This window comes from Phocoena sinus, chromosome 3 (assembly GCF_008692025.1).
Source record: "Phocoena sinus isolate mPhoSin1 chromosome 3, mPhoSin1.pri, whole genome shotgun sequence".
Classification (NCBI taxonomy): domain Eukaryota; kingdom Metazoa; phylum Chordata; class Mammalia; order Artiodactyla; family Phocoenidae; genus Phocoena; species Phocoena sinus.
The window spans coordinates 81,033,493-81,053,030 of NC_045765.1; the positions used below are offsets into that span (position 1 = coordinate 81,033,493).

The 19,538-nt window shown below is 44.0% G+C and overlaps 1 protein-coding gene across 1 annotated transcript in view; it reads right to left on the reverse strand.

The window, feature by feature from the left end:
* MCC (MCC regulator of WNT signaling pathway) overlaps positions 1–19,538 on the reverse strand; it is a 443,929-nt gene that overhangs the window by 111,935 nt on the left and 312,456 nt on the right. Inside the window, 1 exon segment of the mRNA XM_032626783.1 lies at positions 1,346–1,459. Coding sequence (XP_032482674.1) covers positions 1,346–1,459 — 114 coding nt within the window.

Sequence of the window (19,538 nt, forward strand, 5' to 3'; positions counted from 1 at the left end):
AGAAGCAATAAGCACCCTTAGCACCCAGATTGCAGTCTTGAAATATCATTTTCTACAGAGAAAAACCAAGGCTACATGGAGAGTGCTTAATTCCAGTTTTGGAGTGAGAAATGTACTAGATGAGCCCGGAGTAAGTACTAGGCTCCTGTCAAAAGACTCAGGAGCCAACCTGAAGAGGTTCTTACTGGCCAAAAATAGTATACTTTGAGTTTCTACAAGGAAAATAATTACAAAGGACTGAAACCCAAATATGTTTAAATCCCTAAGTTCATAATATTTTAAAAAGTAACAGGGCACTTTCAGAGGATCATAAATAATTCATCTTGAAAAATGTTAAATAAATCAAAAGAATGAAGCAATGATTCTGCTTTTCCTCTGTGAACTATACCATTGTTTCAATAAATCATAGATAATGGGAAATGTCTCTATAAAAGCACTTCAATTAATAACTGAGAAAGAAATGGTAGAACTAAAATATCATGATTTTGTAAACTCCTGATGAATCAGTGAACTTGGGCATTGAGTATCAAGACAGCTGCTAACGGGCTTCCCTGGTGGCGCAGTGGTTGAGAGTCCGCCTGCCGATGCAGAGGATATGGGTTCGTGCCCCGGTCTGGGAGGATCCCACATGCTGCGCAGCAGCTGGGCCCGTGAGCCATGGCCGCTGGGCCTGCGCGTCCGGAGCCTGTGCTCCGCAGCGGGAGAGGCCGCAGCAGTGAGAGGCCCGCGTACCGCAAAAAAAAAAAAAGATAGCTGCTAACATCTCAGAAGGCAAGACAACCAGATACTATGTGCTTCCCAGTGGAAAAACAAATACCCTCTACAGTCTTGCCAGAGGGACTGGCCATGAATCTGACTGGTCCTCTGGATCCAGGGCCATTCTGCAGGGAATACAGGGGACAGAGGAACATGCCGAACTGCACCATGGGTGAACAATCAGCAACATCTGGACTGTGGGAAACTCCACAGGTCAAATGGCCAGCTTTTAAAAGACTAAGTACAAAGCCAATCAAGAACGGAGGGAAAACCTGTGGATTAAGAGATTCAAAGGAAACACGTAATTTTTAAACAGGCAAGACAAAACTCCACTGTCTAGGGACATACAAACTCCAGTGATAAACCGTAAAGAAACAGAAAATATGACTATAAAAGCCATGTGGGGAGGAAAAGTGGGATTGGGATGGGACATAAGGAGGGACTTCTGGGATGACTGTCAGGTTCTAATTCTTGACCTGGACAGTGGTCATGAGGAGGTCTGCTCATCAAACCGTCATTTGTTTTGTGGAGATTTCTATATGTTTCATCTTAAAAAATAAAGCAAAAAAAACCTTTCCAGACCCCTTACCTGTGCCTTGGCCAATTTCTTTTCCAGAAGGTCCCGTTCCCGCTCTGTTTGCTGCAGACGTTTATTAAGCTCCACTATATCTCCCTTGAGTGATGCCAGGGCTGCCAAGTGAAGCTGCAGTGACGGGAAGAAAGGAGCACAAGGTTAGACCCTTCGGCAGAAACTCATTTCCTTCCCTTCATTTCCTGTAATTAGTGTGATCGCATAAAAATAGGTATCATCTACAATGGGACACCTTGGGTGATATTAATCTCAGGGGACAATGGACAGAAATCAGGTGTGTCACAGGCAAGCTGGATTATCTGGTCACCCTCAATGTAACAGGGAGAACACTATTATGTGTGGACAGTAGGACCTAATTTTGGATTGTCTAATAAAAATAGAGAGGAAAGCTGCTCATTCTAAGGGCTTTCTCTGAGTTACTCAGCAAGGATGAGATTAAGAGCTGGTGTGGACTGCCTGATTCTCAAGAAGCAAGGAAAAGGCAGGACCAAATTAGCTTTTACCTTTGGGAAAATATGCGAGTTGAATGGGGCAATTCAATGTTTTTCAATTCAATCACCCATACTGCCGCATGTCCAGACGGACCAAAGGGCTGAGAATTAAGAAAAAAAAATGGGAGAGCTCATTGTTTCCGATGTTCTCCTCCTCAAGTTGATGCATTAATTTTCTTGCCAGCTCCTCCTTCCTCATTGTTCCCCAGACAGACTAGATTGACCAGATGATGCTTCTGTGCAAGCAGGCCTCTCAGAAACAGAACCGGAACTCTGATAAATTATGCTATGGTGAGAGAAACCAAGAATCCATCGCTATACCTTTCCCCAGCCAACTCTCTCAGGGGAAGCGGAGCAAGAAAGAACGTTCTTCAGCAGATTAACAAGCACTTCCAGGATCTCAACCCGCTCAGCTTTCAGGTTCTGCACGTGGAGCCTGGGATGCACACATGCCTACCACACATGTGCCCGCTGTGGCTTTGCAGGTGGATGGCTGCGACCATCCTTAATATCTGTTCAACCACGGCTCCTGGAGCAGCACCTTCCAGCCTTCCTTGCCCTCTGAGTCACTACTTCGCTGTCTTCACTGTCAATCCCAGGTGGAGCTCAGACCATCCCTGAGCTGAATTCCACGTGACACTTGGGTGAGTGATGCCAATCACAGCAAACCCCCCCTCTTTATAGGGTTTCTGTATAGCTTCTGCCAAGAGGATGTAAAGTAAGGAGTAAATAAATTTGATCTTTCAAGATGTACACAGTGCAGCGGCACACAACTCCACTTTGAAGATTTTAATTTCAGGTTTAGAAAGATGCTCTTTTCTGCAACCTGCCCCTCCACACTGCGTGGAGGCTGGGAGGCTTGGGGGAGGGTGAGTAGGCAAGAAGGAGACATAGGGCAGGGGCTAGGGTTTCAAAGCGGTTGTTTGTGAGACTATCACAGCAGCGACTGGGACTTCACTTAACTGCATCAGGGCTGCAAACCAACAGATCAACAGCCGGTTTGAAATCAGGAACGCTTGAAATTTAAAAAAGGAAATGTCAGGCAATCTGGTGGTATTTGCCTTCTCATGTAGGGCTAGGGCCGCTCAGAAAAGGTCACTTTGGGTTTCAGATACAGGGTTTCTGTGATGAATTCTCAGCACAAATACCACAGTGTTCCCATTGTATTAATTTTTTGGAGGTAGTTTTGCTCCCAGCGTGGGGAGAGGGACACAAATTCACTCCCTTCCATAGCTGGGTTGCCCCTTCTGCCTCTGAACTGTCAATCTGAGAACGTTCCTTTAGCAACAGACACTGTGGTCTGCTATGCTATTATGTCTGGTCTTGGGAGAAGACCCACCACCTGACTTCTGACAGGAAGGATGAAATACATGGAGAGCGGACATGTTCTTTAAGATATATAGGAGCAGAAACAAGGATCCCAACTATGACAGCCTAGACTTGCTTCCTCTCTCATCCATCTCCCATCCTACTTCTGGGGGCAAGGGCTGCCTGCAGGGGGTAGGGGAGAATTCGGGGGAAAAGAGGACAGAGGAGACTATATACTCCATACTGACCTCATGAACTGGGCCAGATGGGGAGACACACAGAGTGGTTATTTCCATCACAGTACAGGGCAGAGGGGTCCAGGCTGGGTCACATCCTATGGAGGACAGCCCTGGGCCAAGAGATGATAACACCAGCACTCTGGATTGCCAAAGGATCCATCAGATGTGCTTGTGGGGCAAGTCCCTTTTCTTCCCTGGATGGAAGATGCCTATCTATCAAATATGAATTAATCAGTTTTTCTTTTTTAAATTAATTAATTATATTTATTTTGGGCTGTGTTGGGTCTTCGTTGCTGTGCGCGGGCTTTCTCTAGTTGTGGTGAGTGGGGGCTACTCTTCGTTGCGGTGCGTGGGCTTCTCACTGTGGTGTCTTCTCTTGTTGTGGAGCTCGGGCTCCAGGCATGCAGGCTTCAGTCGTTGTGGCTCACGGGCTCAGCAGTTGTGGCTCGTGGGCTCTAGAGCACAGGCTCAGTAGTTGTGAATCACGGGCTTAGTTGCTCCACGGCATGTGGGATCTTCCCGGACCAGGGCTTGAACCCGTGTCCCCTGCATTGGCAGGCAGATTCTTAACCACTGCGCCACCAGGGAAGCCCCTCAGTTGTTCTTAACTTGAAGATTCCTTAAGAATCTCATGAATGGGTTGGGCCTTTCTCCTAGAGGAGAGTATAAACTTGGTGCCTATGCATTTGTTCCGCCTAATTAAGATGATGACACACCCCGGAATCCATGTATGAACTCCAAACTAAGAACCATCTAGACTAGACGCCAGCTCTGTGATGCCCCCAAGTTTTGCAGATGGTGTCAAGTGTCATAACCACAGATGTCTGAGTGGAGGAAAGGCCCTCGGCATGTGGCATCTCCCACTTCCACATCTGCGAGTGAGGAATGAAACCCAGAGATTGACCTGCTCACTCCAGGTCCCATGGAGAGCCTAGCACCAGAACCAAGGTCACCATGCCCCTTCCTCACTATGCAGTGTTGTATGGGACAGTGATTTTCAGGGTTTTTTTTCCTGTGGATGAAAACTTTACTTAAAATGTTTGCCTCTGATTATGAAAATAATGAGTATGTAACAGAAAAATAAACTGGAAAGTTGGCATTCTAACTTTTTGGTGGTGGCCTTTGGGTGGTTTCAAACTCTTCTGGGATACTTTCCTGTTTAATACTTTTTTTTTTTTTAAAGAGACAGAGGCTTTTGTATTTAAAAAAAAAAAAAGAGTTGTCACAGTGTTTTCTGCAGGTGAAGGCCGTAGCATAAAAACTGTAAACGGTTATTACCTGTCCCTGCTGCATTTTCTTTCCCTGTCCACCAGCAATTCTGATAGAAGGTAAAACTTTAAAAACCAGGTGCAGTATACACTTGTTCCTTAGTGTCACTGACAAGTACTCAGCAGAAGCTAACTACAAAGGTTGGGACGTGCAGTGTGGAAAGAAGTTTGCCCGCAAGTTGAAAGACGTGTTGCTGAGAACGTGTCTGACCGACCCGTCTCTCATTCCCACAACTGAGCACGGGATGAGTCCTGTTCTCACTGCAAGGAAGAGTGGACACTCCCTGCCAGCTTCAGCTCCGGAGCTCCCCTGTTCCACCTTGTCAATCACCCAGTACTCAAGAGCTGACTGGATCTCCTTCTTTTGGGGTTTCACCCCCCTCATTCTGGCAGACCTGGTGGTATCCCTGCAAATTCAATAGCTAGGGAGTTTTCAAGCAATGCTACAAGTATTATGACAGAACCTGTGTAGACCTGTGTCAAGCCCAGCATTAAGAAAATAAGAGAATAGAGGTCTTTCCAGGTAATTTTTAAAAGGAGTGACAGTGGGTTTAAATCCTGGAAAGAAAAATTTACCACAGCAACCAAAACTGTCAACTATCTATAATAGAAAAATTATATTTGCATCATTTTTCAGGATCTCTTTACTTATATTCTGGCTTCTGAAATGTCCTCTACCTTGAGTCAGAGCTTCAGACACATGAACCTCGAAGTACCATTAAAAGATGTTTCACTAACCAAAGAGAAAGAAAATATATGACGTTTGCAGACTGTGCTGGTCTCTTCCCAAACACACTTTTCGCTTCATGCTCAAGGTCTTCGAACAAGACCTCGATTTTTCATTGGTCAGACTACTGTTCAGCTAAAATATCCCAGTTCCCAGCCTCCCTTGCAACTGGAGCTAGGTGTAGCCATATGACAAAGTTCTAGCCAAGGAGAGAGAAGCAAAAACATGTGGAAGTTCTGGGAAAATCTTTTTGAGGGAGGTCACACTGTTTTTCTCTTCCTCCAGCCTTTCTTCTTGGTATATTAATGTGATGGATGGAGCTCCAGCAGCCATCTTGCTTCAGAAAGATGAGGTCCACACTGTAGGGAGTGGAAGGTGCCTGAATCCCTAACAACCTTGTAGAGCTACCCTACTAGCTTTGGACTGCCTGACTCCAGACTTCTGTAATAGAATAGCAAGAACAGACCTCCGCTGTATAGACCACTATTATGTTGTGATACTCTGGCAAATGAAGTTGATCTGAGCCTAATTTATAAAGAATCAGATAAACCTGGGTTCATGTCTCATTTATGATACTCGTTAGTGATCTGTCTTTGGACAGTTGATTTAACTGGGTTTTTTGTTTTTGTTTTTTGCCATACGTGGGCCTCTCACTGTTGTGGCCCCTCCCGTTGCGGAGCACAGGCTCTGGACGCGTAGGCTCAGCGGCCATGGCTCATGGGCCCAGCCGCTCCGCGGCATGTGGGATCCTCCCAGACCGGAGCACAAACCCGTGTCCCCTGCATCGGCAGGTGGACTCTCAACCACTGCGCCACCAGGGAAGCCCTGGTTTTTTATAAATGGGTGTTTTTGCTGTCGTAAAGGCAAAATGAGATGGCCATCCATAAAATGACCAGCATAGTGTCTGAAACCAAGTAAGCATTCAACAACGTGCATTTCCTCTTTCCCAGCCAGGTTTTAAGTCAGTAAGTTTCAAGTCAACAACCTTCTCAAGATGAAGCCTCACTATAGATAGTGAGAGGTACATTCAGATGAGGAAGTAACACAGTCCTGTCTTGGAGCAGCACACTTCCTGGGGGTTAACAGCACAGGAATGAGAGGCCTTAAGCCTTGGGACTTCAGCAGAAGTCCCAAGGCTTAAGGAGCTGACTGTCAAGGCTCTTAATTCTCTGTGAAATTTTAACCCAAGGCCTCAGCAAGGTTGGGATGGGACCATGACGCTTCCTAATACAACTTTGGGTCTAGCACGTGAAGGATATAAATCCATGCATACCTCGTATTTCTGGAGATAAAAGATACTAATTCCCTAGGCTGTTCTGAGCCTGGCTTCACATTCATTTTACAGCGTGTATCCAAAGGAAAAGTAAACCACCTGGAAATCTGGCTTCAAGACAACTGTCAAAATGGTGGTTATTTTTGGATGAAACATTACTTGACTAAATATTTCACAGTTCAGCTGGCTGTAAAGACAAGTTTGCGAAGCCTCTGAGAGATAAGGTGTCCAGCTGCTGGGAGCCTGGGTGAGGATCAAGCAGTGCCTTTGTGACGGTCTCCCCTGGTGGCTGCTCCTGGGCTATGTGGATAGATGTGCTTCCTGTTACCGACTAGCCATGAGACAAAGGGCTTCACACTTCTTAGGATGCCCTTTTAAGCCAGCAGCCCAATGACTCTAATGAGCCCCCAGGAGCACCACTGTGTACTTATGGTTATAAGATGCTTCTTTATCTTGCTACTACTGGCAGTAAAAACAATGGAACAGATGCCGGTGCTTTCCTGATCACTTGGCACCCTCCTATGCATTATCCCACTGGGTCTCCATCACACCACACCTCCGTGGCCTACAGGGAGGCTATGATTCCCAGTGTGCTGAGGAACACGTACTCTTCCCAAGGGCCACAGCTGTTGAAGGGGTCCAGAACCAGAATCGAGGCTGCCAAACTCTAGGCCCACCATTTTACTCATCTTTCTGGGACTTGGGTCTGCTCTCTTACAGCACTGCCTTCAAAGGGACCAAAGGCTTCCACAGCCACACCTGAAACAGAGGAATGAGTTCATCCCCAAGTCTCCATCCAGAGACCATGGAGTACTAATGGTGACATGGCTGAGCTAGGCTTTTCCGCCTTGTTGGCAGGTAAGCTCACTCAGAGGAAACTGTGCTTGTTCTCTCTCTCCCTGTACTTGGTCTGGCTACCTGAGATGCTCCTGTAGGCCATGCACTGCCAGGGTACCTCTATTTCCCTCCCACCAGTGATGATGGGAATGCCCATCCTGTCCTTCTAAGTGGGCCACTTGCCCTCCAGCTGCAAGGTATACAACATAGTTCTTGCTTACATTTGAGTGAGACAATGGGTAGTGCCAACTGCTTCCACTTAGTGAACTGTTCTCTTCCTTAAAGGGGAAGAAATAAGGGCAACTAACCTTTACTGAACACATATTCTTTTCTTTTTTAGAGACTTAAAAATATTTATTTAAAAATAACATTAATTAACCCACTATATGCTGAACACACACTCAGGCTCTGCACTAAGTGCTTTCTACACTTCACCTAATTCAATCAGCTACAGAGTCCTGCAGAAGAAAGGACACAACCCCAGCGCCAAGCTTTGGGAATATTCTAAGAATTCCAGGCAACTCGATAGTAGTAAATCATAACATTAATAGTTACCATTTGCTGAATGTTTAACGGGTATCAGGCACTTGGGCTAAGCACATTTCATGCAGTACCTCATTTAACCCTCACCGCAATGCTATGAGACAGGTATTATCACCTCCTTCTGACCAATGAGGAATCAAGGCACAGAGGAGGGATAGGAAATCAGCCCAAGGGCAGGGAACTGATAAACAGTAGAAGACATATTAACACACACACACTCCATGCTCTAATCGTCTCTGCTATGTGCTTCGCTGGTACTTCCAACTCAACATGCCACTGCCCTCCTGGCTTGCAGGATACACATGTGTGCATGTGTGTGCGTGTAAGTGGATGGGTGGGAGGATGTGCACACTGGCAGAGGCAGGGACAGGGGGTGAAGCAGGGGGCAGCGGGAGATGGCAGGGCGAGCCCTCCAGTGACAATGATGAAGCTCGGGGCTGGCGGTGGCTCAGCTCAGTGTCAATTTGGAGACTCTCTTTAACTTTCTGTGCTTTTTCATCTTTTTGAGAAGGGTTTGTACCAGATGGCCCCACCCTGAGTTCTGTGCTTGGGGCTCTTCATACTTTATTTGCCCACTGGTCCCAGAATGGATTTGCTGAAGCTCACTTCCCAAGGAAGCTTCATTTATATACAGAACTGATCAGCAGCAATCTTTCCCCTAGAAATTTAAAAAGTGCTCAGAATCACACATAACCTTACGGCCGGCGAGGGAATTCAAGAACATCTAGTTCAATTCCTTCGTTGTAAAGGCATTAAACAGACTCAGAAAAACAAGGCTCATCAGATTCAGATTTCCTCATTCCCTATCCAGAGGCTTCCTGCTCTCCCGTATGGCAATCCACGAGCTGCTGGGTAGTGAATAAATGTCTATATCCAGCCTCATCCTTTGAAATAGCAGGAGACATCTGTACACGAGAAAGCAGCCTCATTCAGCTTCCCCTGCAAGACTCCCCACACGCCGGGTGCTCTAATTCAGATACATAAAGAACAAAATCCCTGGCAAAGGGGGAACGTTCCTTGCCAGATGGACACAATCAGGCCTGTTCAGTGGCTTCCAGGACTGGAACATTCCTATTTACAGCTAGAATTCCAGCTAGGGGCACCTACTGTGAAATATTTCAAAAAAGGATGTTCAGAGCCTTGAAACGTAAAAACTCATTAAACACCATCTACAAGATTGCCCCGCTGCAGGCTAATCACTTTTTGCTGACCTAGACCAACTCAGAAAACAGGAGCTTTTCGTCTTTCATTTTATCTGATGATTTCATTGGTCAGTGGTCCCTGAGTTACTTTTTAAACCTCCACTGAAGTTCAGTTGTCAAAAACAGCACTCTAGGGCTTCCCTGGTGGCGCAGTGGTTGAGAGTCCGCCTGACGATGCAGGGGACACGGGTTCGTGCCCCAGTCCGGGATGATCCCACATGCCGCGGAGCGGCTGGGCCCGTGAGCCATGGCCGCTGAGCCTGCGTGTCTGGAGCCTGTGCTCTGCAACGGGAGAGGCCACAGCAGTGAGAGGCCCGCATACAGCAAAAAAAAAAAAAAAAAAAAAAAAAAAAAACCACAGCACTCTAAATCCCCTTCAACGTGGTAGCACTAAAATACCATCCAATAGACAAAATGATCCCGTCCAAGAGTGCTTGATGTAGGTGATGGTGCCAAATCACAAAGCAGGACCCAGGTACCAACTGTGAAAACAGCAACACCATCATCCCTAGCACTCACCTAAGGCAAATGGCTGGGAGACGGCTCTCAAGGAGGGGAGGTGTCCAAGACTGATCCTCCCAACTTTGAAGATAACCCTCAATCCCACTCCATCTTCAAAAATATGCTCCTCTAAAAAGAAGCCACACTGAATTTGTACATTGCATTGGGTAGTATGGTCGTTTTATCAGTATTAATTCTTCTAATCCAAGAACAATGTATATCTTTCCATCTGTTTGTGTAGTCTTCAATTTCTTTCATCATCCTATAGTTTTCAGAGTACAGGTCTTTTGTCTCCTTAGGTAGGTTTATTCCTAGGTATTTTATTCTCTTTGATGCGATGGTAAAAGGGATTGTTTCCTTAGTTTCTCTTTCTGATCATTCATTGTTAGTGTATAAGAATGCAAGAGATTTCTGTGCATTAATTTTGTATCCTGCAACTGTACTGAATTCATTGATGAGCTCTAGTAGTTTTCTGGTGGCATCTTTAGGGTTTGCTATGTATAGTATCACATCACCTGCAAACAGTGACAGTTTTAATTCTTCCCTTACAGTTTGGATTCCTTTTCTTTATTTTTCTTCTCTGTTATGGCTAGGACTTCCAAAACTATGTTGAATAAAAGTGGCAACAGTGAACATCCTTGTCTTGTTCCTGATCTTAGAGGAAATGCTTTCAGCTTAGCACCATTGAGTATGATGTTAGCTGTGGGTCTGTCATATATGGCCTTTATTATTTTGAGGTATGCTCCCTCTAAGCCCACTTTCTGAAGAGTTCTTATCATAAATGAATATTGAATTTTGTCCAAGGCTTTTTCTGCATCTACTGAGATCATCATATGATTTTTATTCTTCAATTTGTTAATGTGGTGTATCACATTGATTGATTTGCAGATATTGAAAAAAATCCTTGCATATGAACTAGAACAAATATTTTAAAAATTTGTCTGGAAACACAAAAGACCCCAAATAGCCAAAACAATCTTGAGAAAGAACAACAGAACTAAAGGAATCATATGCCCTAACTTTAGACTCTACTACAAAGCTACAGTAATCAAAATAGTATGGTGTACTGGCACAAAAAGAGACACACAGATCAAGGGAAGAGAGCAGAGAGCCCAGAAATAAACCCACATACTTATGATCAATTAATTTATGACAAAGGAGGCAAGAATATACAATGGAGAAAAGACAGTCCTTTCAATAAGTGGTGCTAGGAAAACTGGATAGCTACATGTAAAAGAATGAAATTAGAAAATTCTCTAACACCATATACAAAAATAAACTCAAAATGCATTAAAGACCTAAATGTACGACTGGATACCACAAAACTCCTAGAGGAACACATAGGCAGAACACTCTTTGACAAAAATCATAAGCAGTATTTTTTTGATCCCTCTCCTAAAACAAAGGAAATAAAAGCAAAAATAAACAAACAGGACCTAATTAAATTTAAAACCTTTTTCACAGCAAAGGAAACCACTGACAAAACAAAAAGACAACCTACTGAATGGGAGAAAACCTTTGCAAATGATATGACCAATAAAGGGTTAATATCCAACATATATAAACAGCCCATGCAACTCAATATTAAAATACCAAACAACCCAATAAGAACTGAATAGACATTTTTCCAAAGAGAAATGCAAATGGCCAACAGGCACATGAAAACATACTCAACATCGCTAATCACCAGGGAAATGCAAATCAAAACCATAATGAGATATCATCTCACACGTGTCAGAATGGCTATCATCAAAAAGAACACTAATGTTGGCAAGGATGTGGAGAAAAGGGAACCCTCGTACACTGACGGTGGGAATGTAAATTGGTGCAGCCACTGTGAAAAACTGTATCAAGGTTTCTCAAAAAAGTAAAAATAGAACTACCAAAGGACACAGCATTTCCATTCCTGGGTATACATCTGAAAAAACCACAAACACTAATTCGAAATGATACATGCACTTCAATGCTCATAGCAGCATTATTTATACTTGCCAAGATATGGAAGCAACCTAAGTGTCCATAAATAGATGAAGAGGTAAAGAAGATGTGGTACATATATACAATGGAATGCTACTCAGCCATAAAAAAGAATGGAATTTTGTCATTTGCAGCAACATGGCTGGAGCTAGGGGGCATTATGCTAAGTGAAATAAGTCCAACAGAGAAAGACAAATACCATATGATATGACTTATACGTGGAACTCAAAAAATAAAACAAACTAGTGAATATAACAAAAAAGCAGCAGACTCACAGATACAGAGAACAAACTAGTGGTTACCAGTGGGGAGAGGAAAGGGTGTAGGGGAAATATAGGGGTAGAGGATTAAGCAGTACAAACTATTAGGTATAAAATAAGCTACAAGGATATACTGTACAACACAGGGAATAAAGCCAATATTTTATAATAACTACAAATGGAGTATGACCTTTAAAAATTGTGAATCACGGTATTACACACCTATAACTTATATAATATTATGCATAACTATACTTCAATAAAAAATAAAAATGTCACATAATTTTTACTGGAAATGATATTAGCTAATATGTGGATGTGTGTTATGTGCTATTGCTATATTTAAAGCATGTAACATGCATGTACTTTCTTAATTATTCTTCATATAGCCTTTGGAATAGGTACTGTTGTTAACCCCAATTTAAAGAGGTAGGAATTGAGGCTTAGAGGTTCAGTAACTTGCCAAACTAGTAAGTGGCAGAGCTAGAATGAAAACCCTTGTCAGTCTAACCCCAGAGCCTGGTTCACAACCATGCCTCATGCTTTGCAACAGAATACCCTAGCACTGCTGAGATACTTTCATGAAATTATTGAGAAGATAAAGTCTCAGACAGAGAATTCTTTTTATAAGAGGGGAAAAAGCACAACTGCAAAATTAGCATGAGGGAAAAGGTATTAATTCTTTAAAACTTCCAACATTTTGAGAAACACAAGACCATTAAGCTGATATCAGACCCAGGAAAGCAGAGAAAAATTAATCTCCAGATACGTCCATACCCGATCGATGAGGGAAAGTTAACAAGGGAAATATTGAAGTGTAGGTGAAAAAGCTCTAACTAAACAGTACATGGGAGGAAAGATTATCTTAACTGATAAATCTTAAAAAATAAAAAATCTAAACAGAATATTATATATATATATATATATATATATATATATATATATATATATATATATACATACACACTTTAAAATTTACTATACAATAGTTGCTGGTAAAAACAAGTCACAACATTTTCCACTAATAAATTCTTACTTTTTGTGGTGTTATTTTCAAGGGAAACCAAAATTACATGCAATACAAGGATATTTAGAAAGAAACACAAACAAAATAAAGACACAGCAATAACCTGTCAGCACCTGCTTAAATTTCAAGGTGGGTTGCATCCTAATGGCACATCATGAAGGAGATCGAGATGTAACAATTAAATCCTGCTAATCAGAAGACATGAATATTTCAGTGTGTACTAAATACTGATGTGATCCCTGAGGCAGAAAGTCCCACAGAGAATTATATGAACAGGAGTAAAAGACTTCCTCGACAAGGTCTGCATTGTTCATAAATTTTATATTGATCCAATTTAGTAGGTATCAAATTCTCCTTTCTAAAGAAACCAAGTACCTTTAATGGTGAAACACTCCATAAACTCTGCAGATCAGGAAAAACCAAGGTACTTTAACAGCAATAGTTGAGTGCTTTGGAAGTTCCCTATTTTTTACTGGATTGAGGACAATGTTTTTTTCTTTGGGAAAACAAGTGAAGATTTAGATTTGAGTGTGTGTGCGTGTGTGTATACATATACAGATACATACTTATACACACATACATATGTTAACACACACATATAGACATACGGACTTTCTATGTATACAGAACTCAAGGCACATGATCTCAAGTCTTTTTATTTAAGCACAGGAGACAGCCTAGATGTTGACTATTGAGATATTCAGTACAATCTTATTCAAATGTATTTCCAACGTTTGAGAGAGATTTTCACATGCACTATTTCTTGTAAAGAAAATCCCTTTAAAATGCTTGATGCCATAAACAAGCTCCCATTTCAGGCAAGTCTCAGGCGGGCCCTGGCTTCTCCTTCCTCACCATGGGGCTGCTGACTGATGGGCCATTTCACCACTCACTGCTGCATGTAATCCAAAGCACGAGGAAAGGGTAGAAGACACATTTCAAATCTGCTCAATGTTCTCTCCCATCAGGGGCCCTGCTGACTGCTTCAGAGAACAGTGTGCTTAGAGAGAAGAAAAGGTCTGAATCTTCTCTCCTTTCCAAATCACCTAACCCAGTCAATACTAGTCCCAACCAGGACTTGTTCCCTGAAAAGGAAGAAAATGAGAGAGGAAGAAGAGAGAAAGTGATGGGGAAAACATAGTTCAGTGGTTAAGGACATAGGCTTTATAACAAAACAAAAACAAATAAAAACCCCAGACCTGAGTACTAGTTCAAGCTTGGTTAGGTTGTTAAAAATTTCCAAGCCTCACTTTAGTCACCCTGTAATGATAGCCAACCATACAGAACTGTAAAAATTAAACGAACATACTACAGGTAGCTCACTTGAACACAGTGCTTGCCTGGCAGAAAGTTAACCACAATGACTGCTGTCATCTTAATTATCATGATCATCATGCCAGGCCTTCGTGCTTGCTAAAAAGTATCAAGATAGGGGCTTCCCTGGTGGCGCAGTGGTTAAGAGTCTGCCTGCCGATGCAGAGGACGCGGGTGCGTGCCCCGGTCCAGGAAGATCCCACATGCCGCGGAGCGGCTGGGTCCGTGAGCCATGGCCACTGAGCCTGCGCATCCGGGGCCTGTGCTCCGCAATGGGAGAGGCAAAAAAACCCAAAACAAAACAAACAAACAAAAAAAGTATCAAGATAACTTTGGGCCTTAAAGGCGTTGATGGGCTACTTTCCTATCTCCTTGTTTACACAAACCCTGATTAAACAATCAGAATGACTCATCATTACCTGAGGCCCAGCTCACATTAGTCAGAGTGATCTACACTTTGCCTGCCTTTCAACACGTGCAATTGGATCAGCAGCTCTCTACATCCTGGCTGGGCCTGCAGGGAAGCAGGTAAACACATTTATCCTCAACAGCCTAGAAACTAGAGGAGCCTTACGCCCAGTCCATACTCCCCACCTCCTGGCTCCTCAGAGCACAAGGTGAGAGAGGGTCAGGAACCAAGTGGGACACATACAGCGACCCCAAAATGAACTTCCAGAAAAATGTATCTGAAGACAGAAGAGCTTAGTGTAAGCAAGGATATGCACAAAGACCTGTTCGTGACAGTAAAAAAAAAAAAAGAAAAAGGAAGATAGTGGTTGAATAAATCGCATGATATGCATAATATACCATGTTGCCAACAAAATAGAGAAATATAGAATTAACGTGGTAATCATAACTTCCCATATGGATGCTGAGTCAATTCATTCCGGCTGCTTTACACCTGTCCCCACCAACCACCGGGAACAAGTTTTCCTTCTCCCCTACTGCTCCTCTAGCCTTTCACTCCTCTTTATTTTCATAACACTTATTACTCCCTGACAATATATCATACAAGTTTTGTGTTGAGTCATTCCCCCGTGAGGCTATAAGTTCCAAGAAGGCAGACATGTCACAGAACTAAGGCAACAGCCAACGAACAAGATGAACTGTGCCTGGTACATGGGAGGACTTCAGACAGATTTGTTGAATGGATAAATTTAGAAAATTAGAAGATACAGATAAAAGAACTTACATTATCCTTACCCCTACCACCTAGAGATATCTGTCAAATATTTTTCTATGTGTAAATAGAAGTAGCTTATAAAATAAAGTAAAAGTAACTTAGGTGAAACAATGTCTAATGTAGTACTGTCCTCCATACTTCAAACTCTGAATAATTCACTGTATCGTTAATATCCCCTCTAGGTCACCAAATGGCTACAACAGTTCTCCATCCCCCAGTGGTCCCTCCAGGATGTCAGTGTTTTGGTTTTTTTTTGATACATGGTACTTAGGACCAAGCACAATACTCCAGATGAATTCTGGCCAGCACACTTCTATGTGCCAGGGACCATGCCAATTGCCTTATATGGGTTTTCACTGAATTCTCACTCAACAAGATAGAAGTAATTGTTACTTCATTCTGCAGATCAGAAACGGAGGCACAGTAAGCTTCTCTAGTACTTAAACCCAGAACCTCTCCAGCTGACCTACCCTATTCATCAATACTGCATCTCATCTACCATGGGTATCCAGGGTCAAATGTTTTCGATCCCATGATCTGTCGTGGCCCAGGGAGAGCATCTGAGGATCCAAGACTGCGGACTTGGATGGCTCTCAGCACCAGACAGTTTCTAGCAGTGCCGCACAAACTGGGAACAGCGCTGGCACCAGAAGGGAGTTGCAGTGAGATCCCCTGTATTTGCTCTGTCAGTGCCCAGCGCTGGAGGCAAGAAGCACGGTGCAGGTGAAGGGCAGGGAGAACTCTGTGGCCAGACAAACCCAGAAAGACCCCGTTCCTGTAAGTGAGCCAATAACCCACCCAAGCAGGTGTGCCCCCCACCCATCTGCCAGTGCCGGCCTGGCCAGCGCCTGGGGAGTGTTTCCCAATCCCTTGCCAAATCACGAAGATGTCACAACTGCAGATGAAAGATGTAACGTGAGCAAGTGAGCCACAGACTAGAACAAAACACTGTGGTTTGGGTCCAGCTTGACAGCATTCCGGCTCCGTTCCTGCAAGGAGCTGCTTTGAGGGCGAAGGCACCCTACCCTCCCCCTTGGCCTCTAGAAACCACAACACAATACGAATTCAAAAGGCACCTGACAGCTCAGCATTATTTTATTTTTTTTTTTTGCCGTACGCGGGCCTCTCAATGTTGTGGCCTCTCCCGTTGCAGAGCACAGGCTCCGGACGCGCAGGCCCAGCGGCCATGGCTCACGGGCCCAGCCGCTCCGCGGCATGTGGGATCCTCCCAGACCGGGGCACGAACCAGTGTCCCCTGCATCGGCAGGCGGACTCTCAACCACTGCGCCACCAGGGAAGCCCTCAGCATTATTTTAATAAACAAAGCCTCCCTTTCTTCCCCCTCTACCTACAAAGAGCACATTTTATCACATGTGCCTTGACAACTTTCTCTCTTACAAATTGATTTATTCCTCTTTCCTGCTCCCTCCATTTCGCCAGGCAAACTCTGAAATGCTTAAGTACAGTGGAGGGTGTGGTAGAGCTCACTGCAGATGGGGAAGCTGAGGACAACGTGAGGTCTCCTGCATGGGTGTTCACCTCCACCCCGCCGCTGTCGTGGGCCTGCTGTAACGCCCCTGGAAGAGAAGCAGGAGAAAGGATAAAGGGGAGGCCACACCGGATGGCTGATGAAACAAATTCCTTTGGGTGCAGATAGTATCGGTCGCTTCTGACTTTCTCTAAATGGAGGGAGCCCCCAGTGGGGAGACACTGTCTTTGGGCCTCTAGTGCACAGCCCCCAACAAACCCAAGCACAGTCTGACCTCACTGAAGGATGGCGGCAGAGACAGACACGCTGGTTGCTCAGGAAGGTGGGGAGCTTTGGGGCAACCAAACAGCACACACTCTCCTAAAAGGAAGATGTTCTCTCATCACACAGTTTGGATGTGGCACTGCTTTCTTCCCATCATCTAGGTTCATGTGCAAACTAAGCTCTTCCTGTGCTTGCAAGGGAGGAACTGCATATTTTCCCAAGCTCACGAAGTGCAACCTTAATCATTGGATCCAACACACCAGAGAAAAAGAGGTGACATCTAATCCTGGAGTTTCCTGCACTGTCTACACTCTCCCCAGCACCCCTCCCTCTTACCTCCTTAGAGACATGGCACTAGAATGCAAACAGGAAATTCCCTAAAGCTGCCCAATTTTGTTTCCTGTAAGCAGAAAGGCAATGTACAGAGAAAGTATTAAAAATTCCTAGGCTGTTTAAGAATTAAACATTTCTAACCTACATAAAAATATCAAAGGAAATCCTAAATCTGGCAGTGACTAGAAATACTGCCATTTCAACAACACAAAACCAAAATTGACTCAAACTATTAAAGCTAAGCTTCGCTGCTAAAGAAGTTGATACTGTCAATCACTAGGCACAGGACTAAACACAGGGCTGGAAAACACGGTGAGCAAGCTTTTGCCTGATACTCAGAAGCCATCTCCTCAGAGGCCTGAGTGAGTTGCCCTGTTAGTTTGCCCTGCTGTCAAGATTCTGAATGCTTGTGTGGGTCATATTATACTTTAAACGCAAACACCACTCTGAGATGAGTAAACAAGGATGACAAACTCCAAAGACTCTGTGAGATAGTCTTCCCGTCAATCTTAATCCAGGCCATCATTTATTTAAAAAAAAAAACAAAACTGACCTTAGCTTTGGGCTCCCAGAAAAATATCACAAATGTGAAGCAGGATTATTTAGCTCCAAGGCAAGAAGGATGAAAGCAAATTAGCACTAGCCAGATAGGCAAATGACAAGCTCTTACACTGAGGGCAGTCACCAGTGTACCCAGTCCAAGATAATGAGTTTACATTTCAGCTTGAGGATTCAGGTTTGCTCTCAACATCTCTCCTGACAGTGGAGCTTGTTGTGTCTTCAAAGGTGCAGTAATGCTATGGAAGTTCTCTCCGGGAAAACCTTTCCAGACAGGGGCCAGTCTCCTCTCTCCGGGCTAATGTGGGTACAGTCCTGCCTGGGAATTTAGTCTACTGCCTCTCAAAATTCATTCCAGTCTGATGACTCCCTCATTTTACACCAATAGATGTGCCAGGCAAAAACGGTGAGTCAACACACAGATTATGGAGGACGTTTCTTTTCATGTGACAAAGGAAAACAGAGGTTATTTCAAGGGAGGCAAGGGCACCACAGAGTAAGCTTTTTTGACTTGTTTTCTTGGCTTTTTAAAATCCTGGCAATCATGCTCTGGCTAACAGAGCAACATTTACAGAAGCACACGATCGGAGCACTTCATTCCTTGCTGCACTGTGGCCCCAAGAGCTGTGGCATTTACATACCTTCAGGGCCAGGGCTACCCAGAAAATGACTGCAGTGGAACTGGATGTTTATTTAAAGTGACTGATACATAAAGGATTAGCTTCACTTCACCCCATATAGTGGGCTAGAGAGAAAAGGTAAAAACCACCACCTTAAATTTGCAATGGAACAGGTCTCAACTCCCTTTTGACCTTTAAAACAATCTTTCCTGAGTCAGAGAAACCAAATCTACAGCTACCAACTTGCCCTTTCACTGGCCATCTTAAAAGAAAGTAAAATTGTTCAAAAGTTGCCTACTGGGCTTCCCTGGTGGCACAGTGATTGAGAGTCCGCCTGCCGATGCCGGGGACACGGGTTCGTGCCCCGGTCCGGGAAGATCCCACATGCCGCGGAGCGGCTGGGCCCATGAGCCATGGCAACTGAGCCTGCACGTCCGGAGCCTGTGCTCCGCAACGGGAGAGGCCACAACAGTGAGAGGCCCGCGTACCGCAAAAAAAAAAAAAAATTAAATTAAAAAGTTCCCTACTATCTCAAGATTTTAAAAATTAGAAATTAATCTCATCTCATTCCAGATATTACATTCTTTTGGGCAACAGATTATGTTCACGAAGAAAAAGTGGGAAACCTATCAAATCATTTCCTGGGGAACAAAGAGCCTGAGAGTCTCCTTATAAAGCAAGATTAAGTTGACTTTTTTTCAGTGACTCCACATACCTAGTGCAGTATAAACCACGGGCTCGCCACAGCAAGCAGACATGCAGCTTCTGCATTGTAC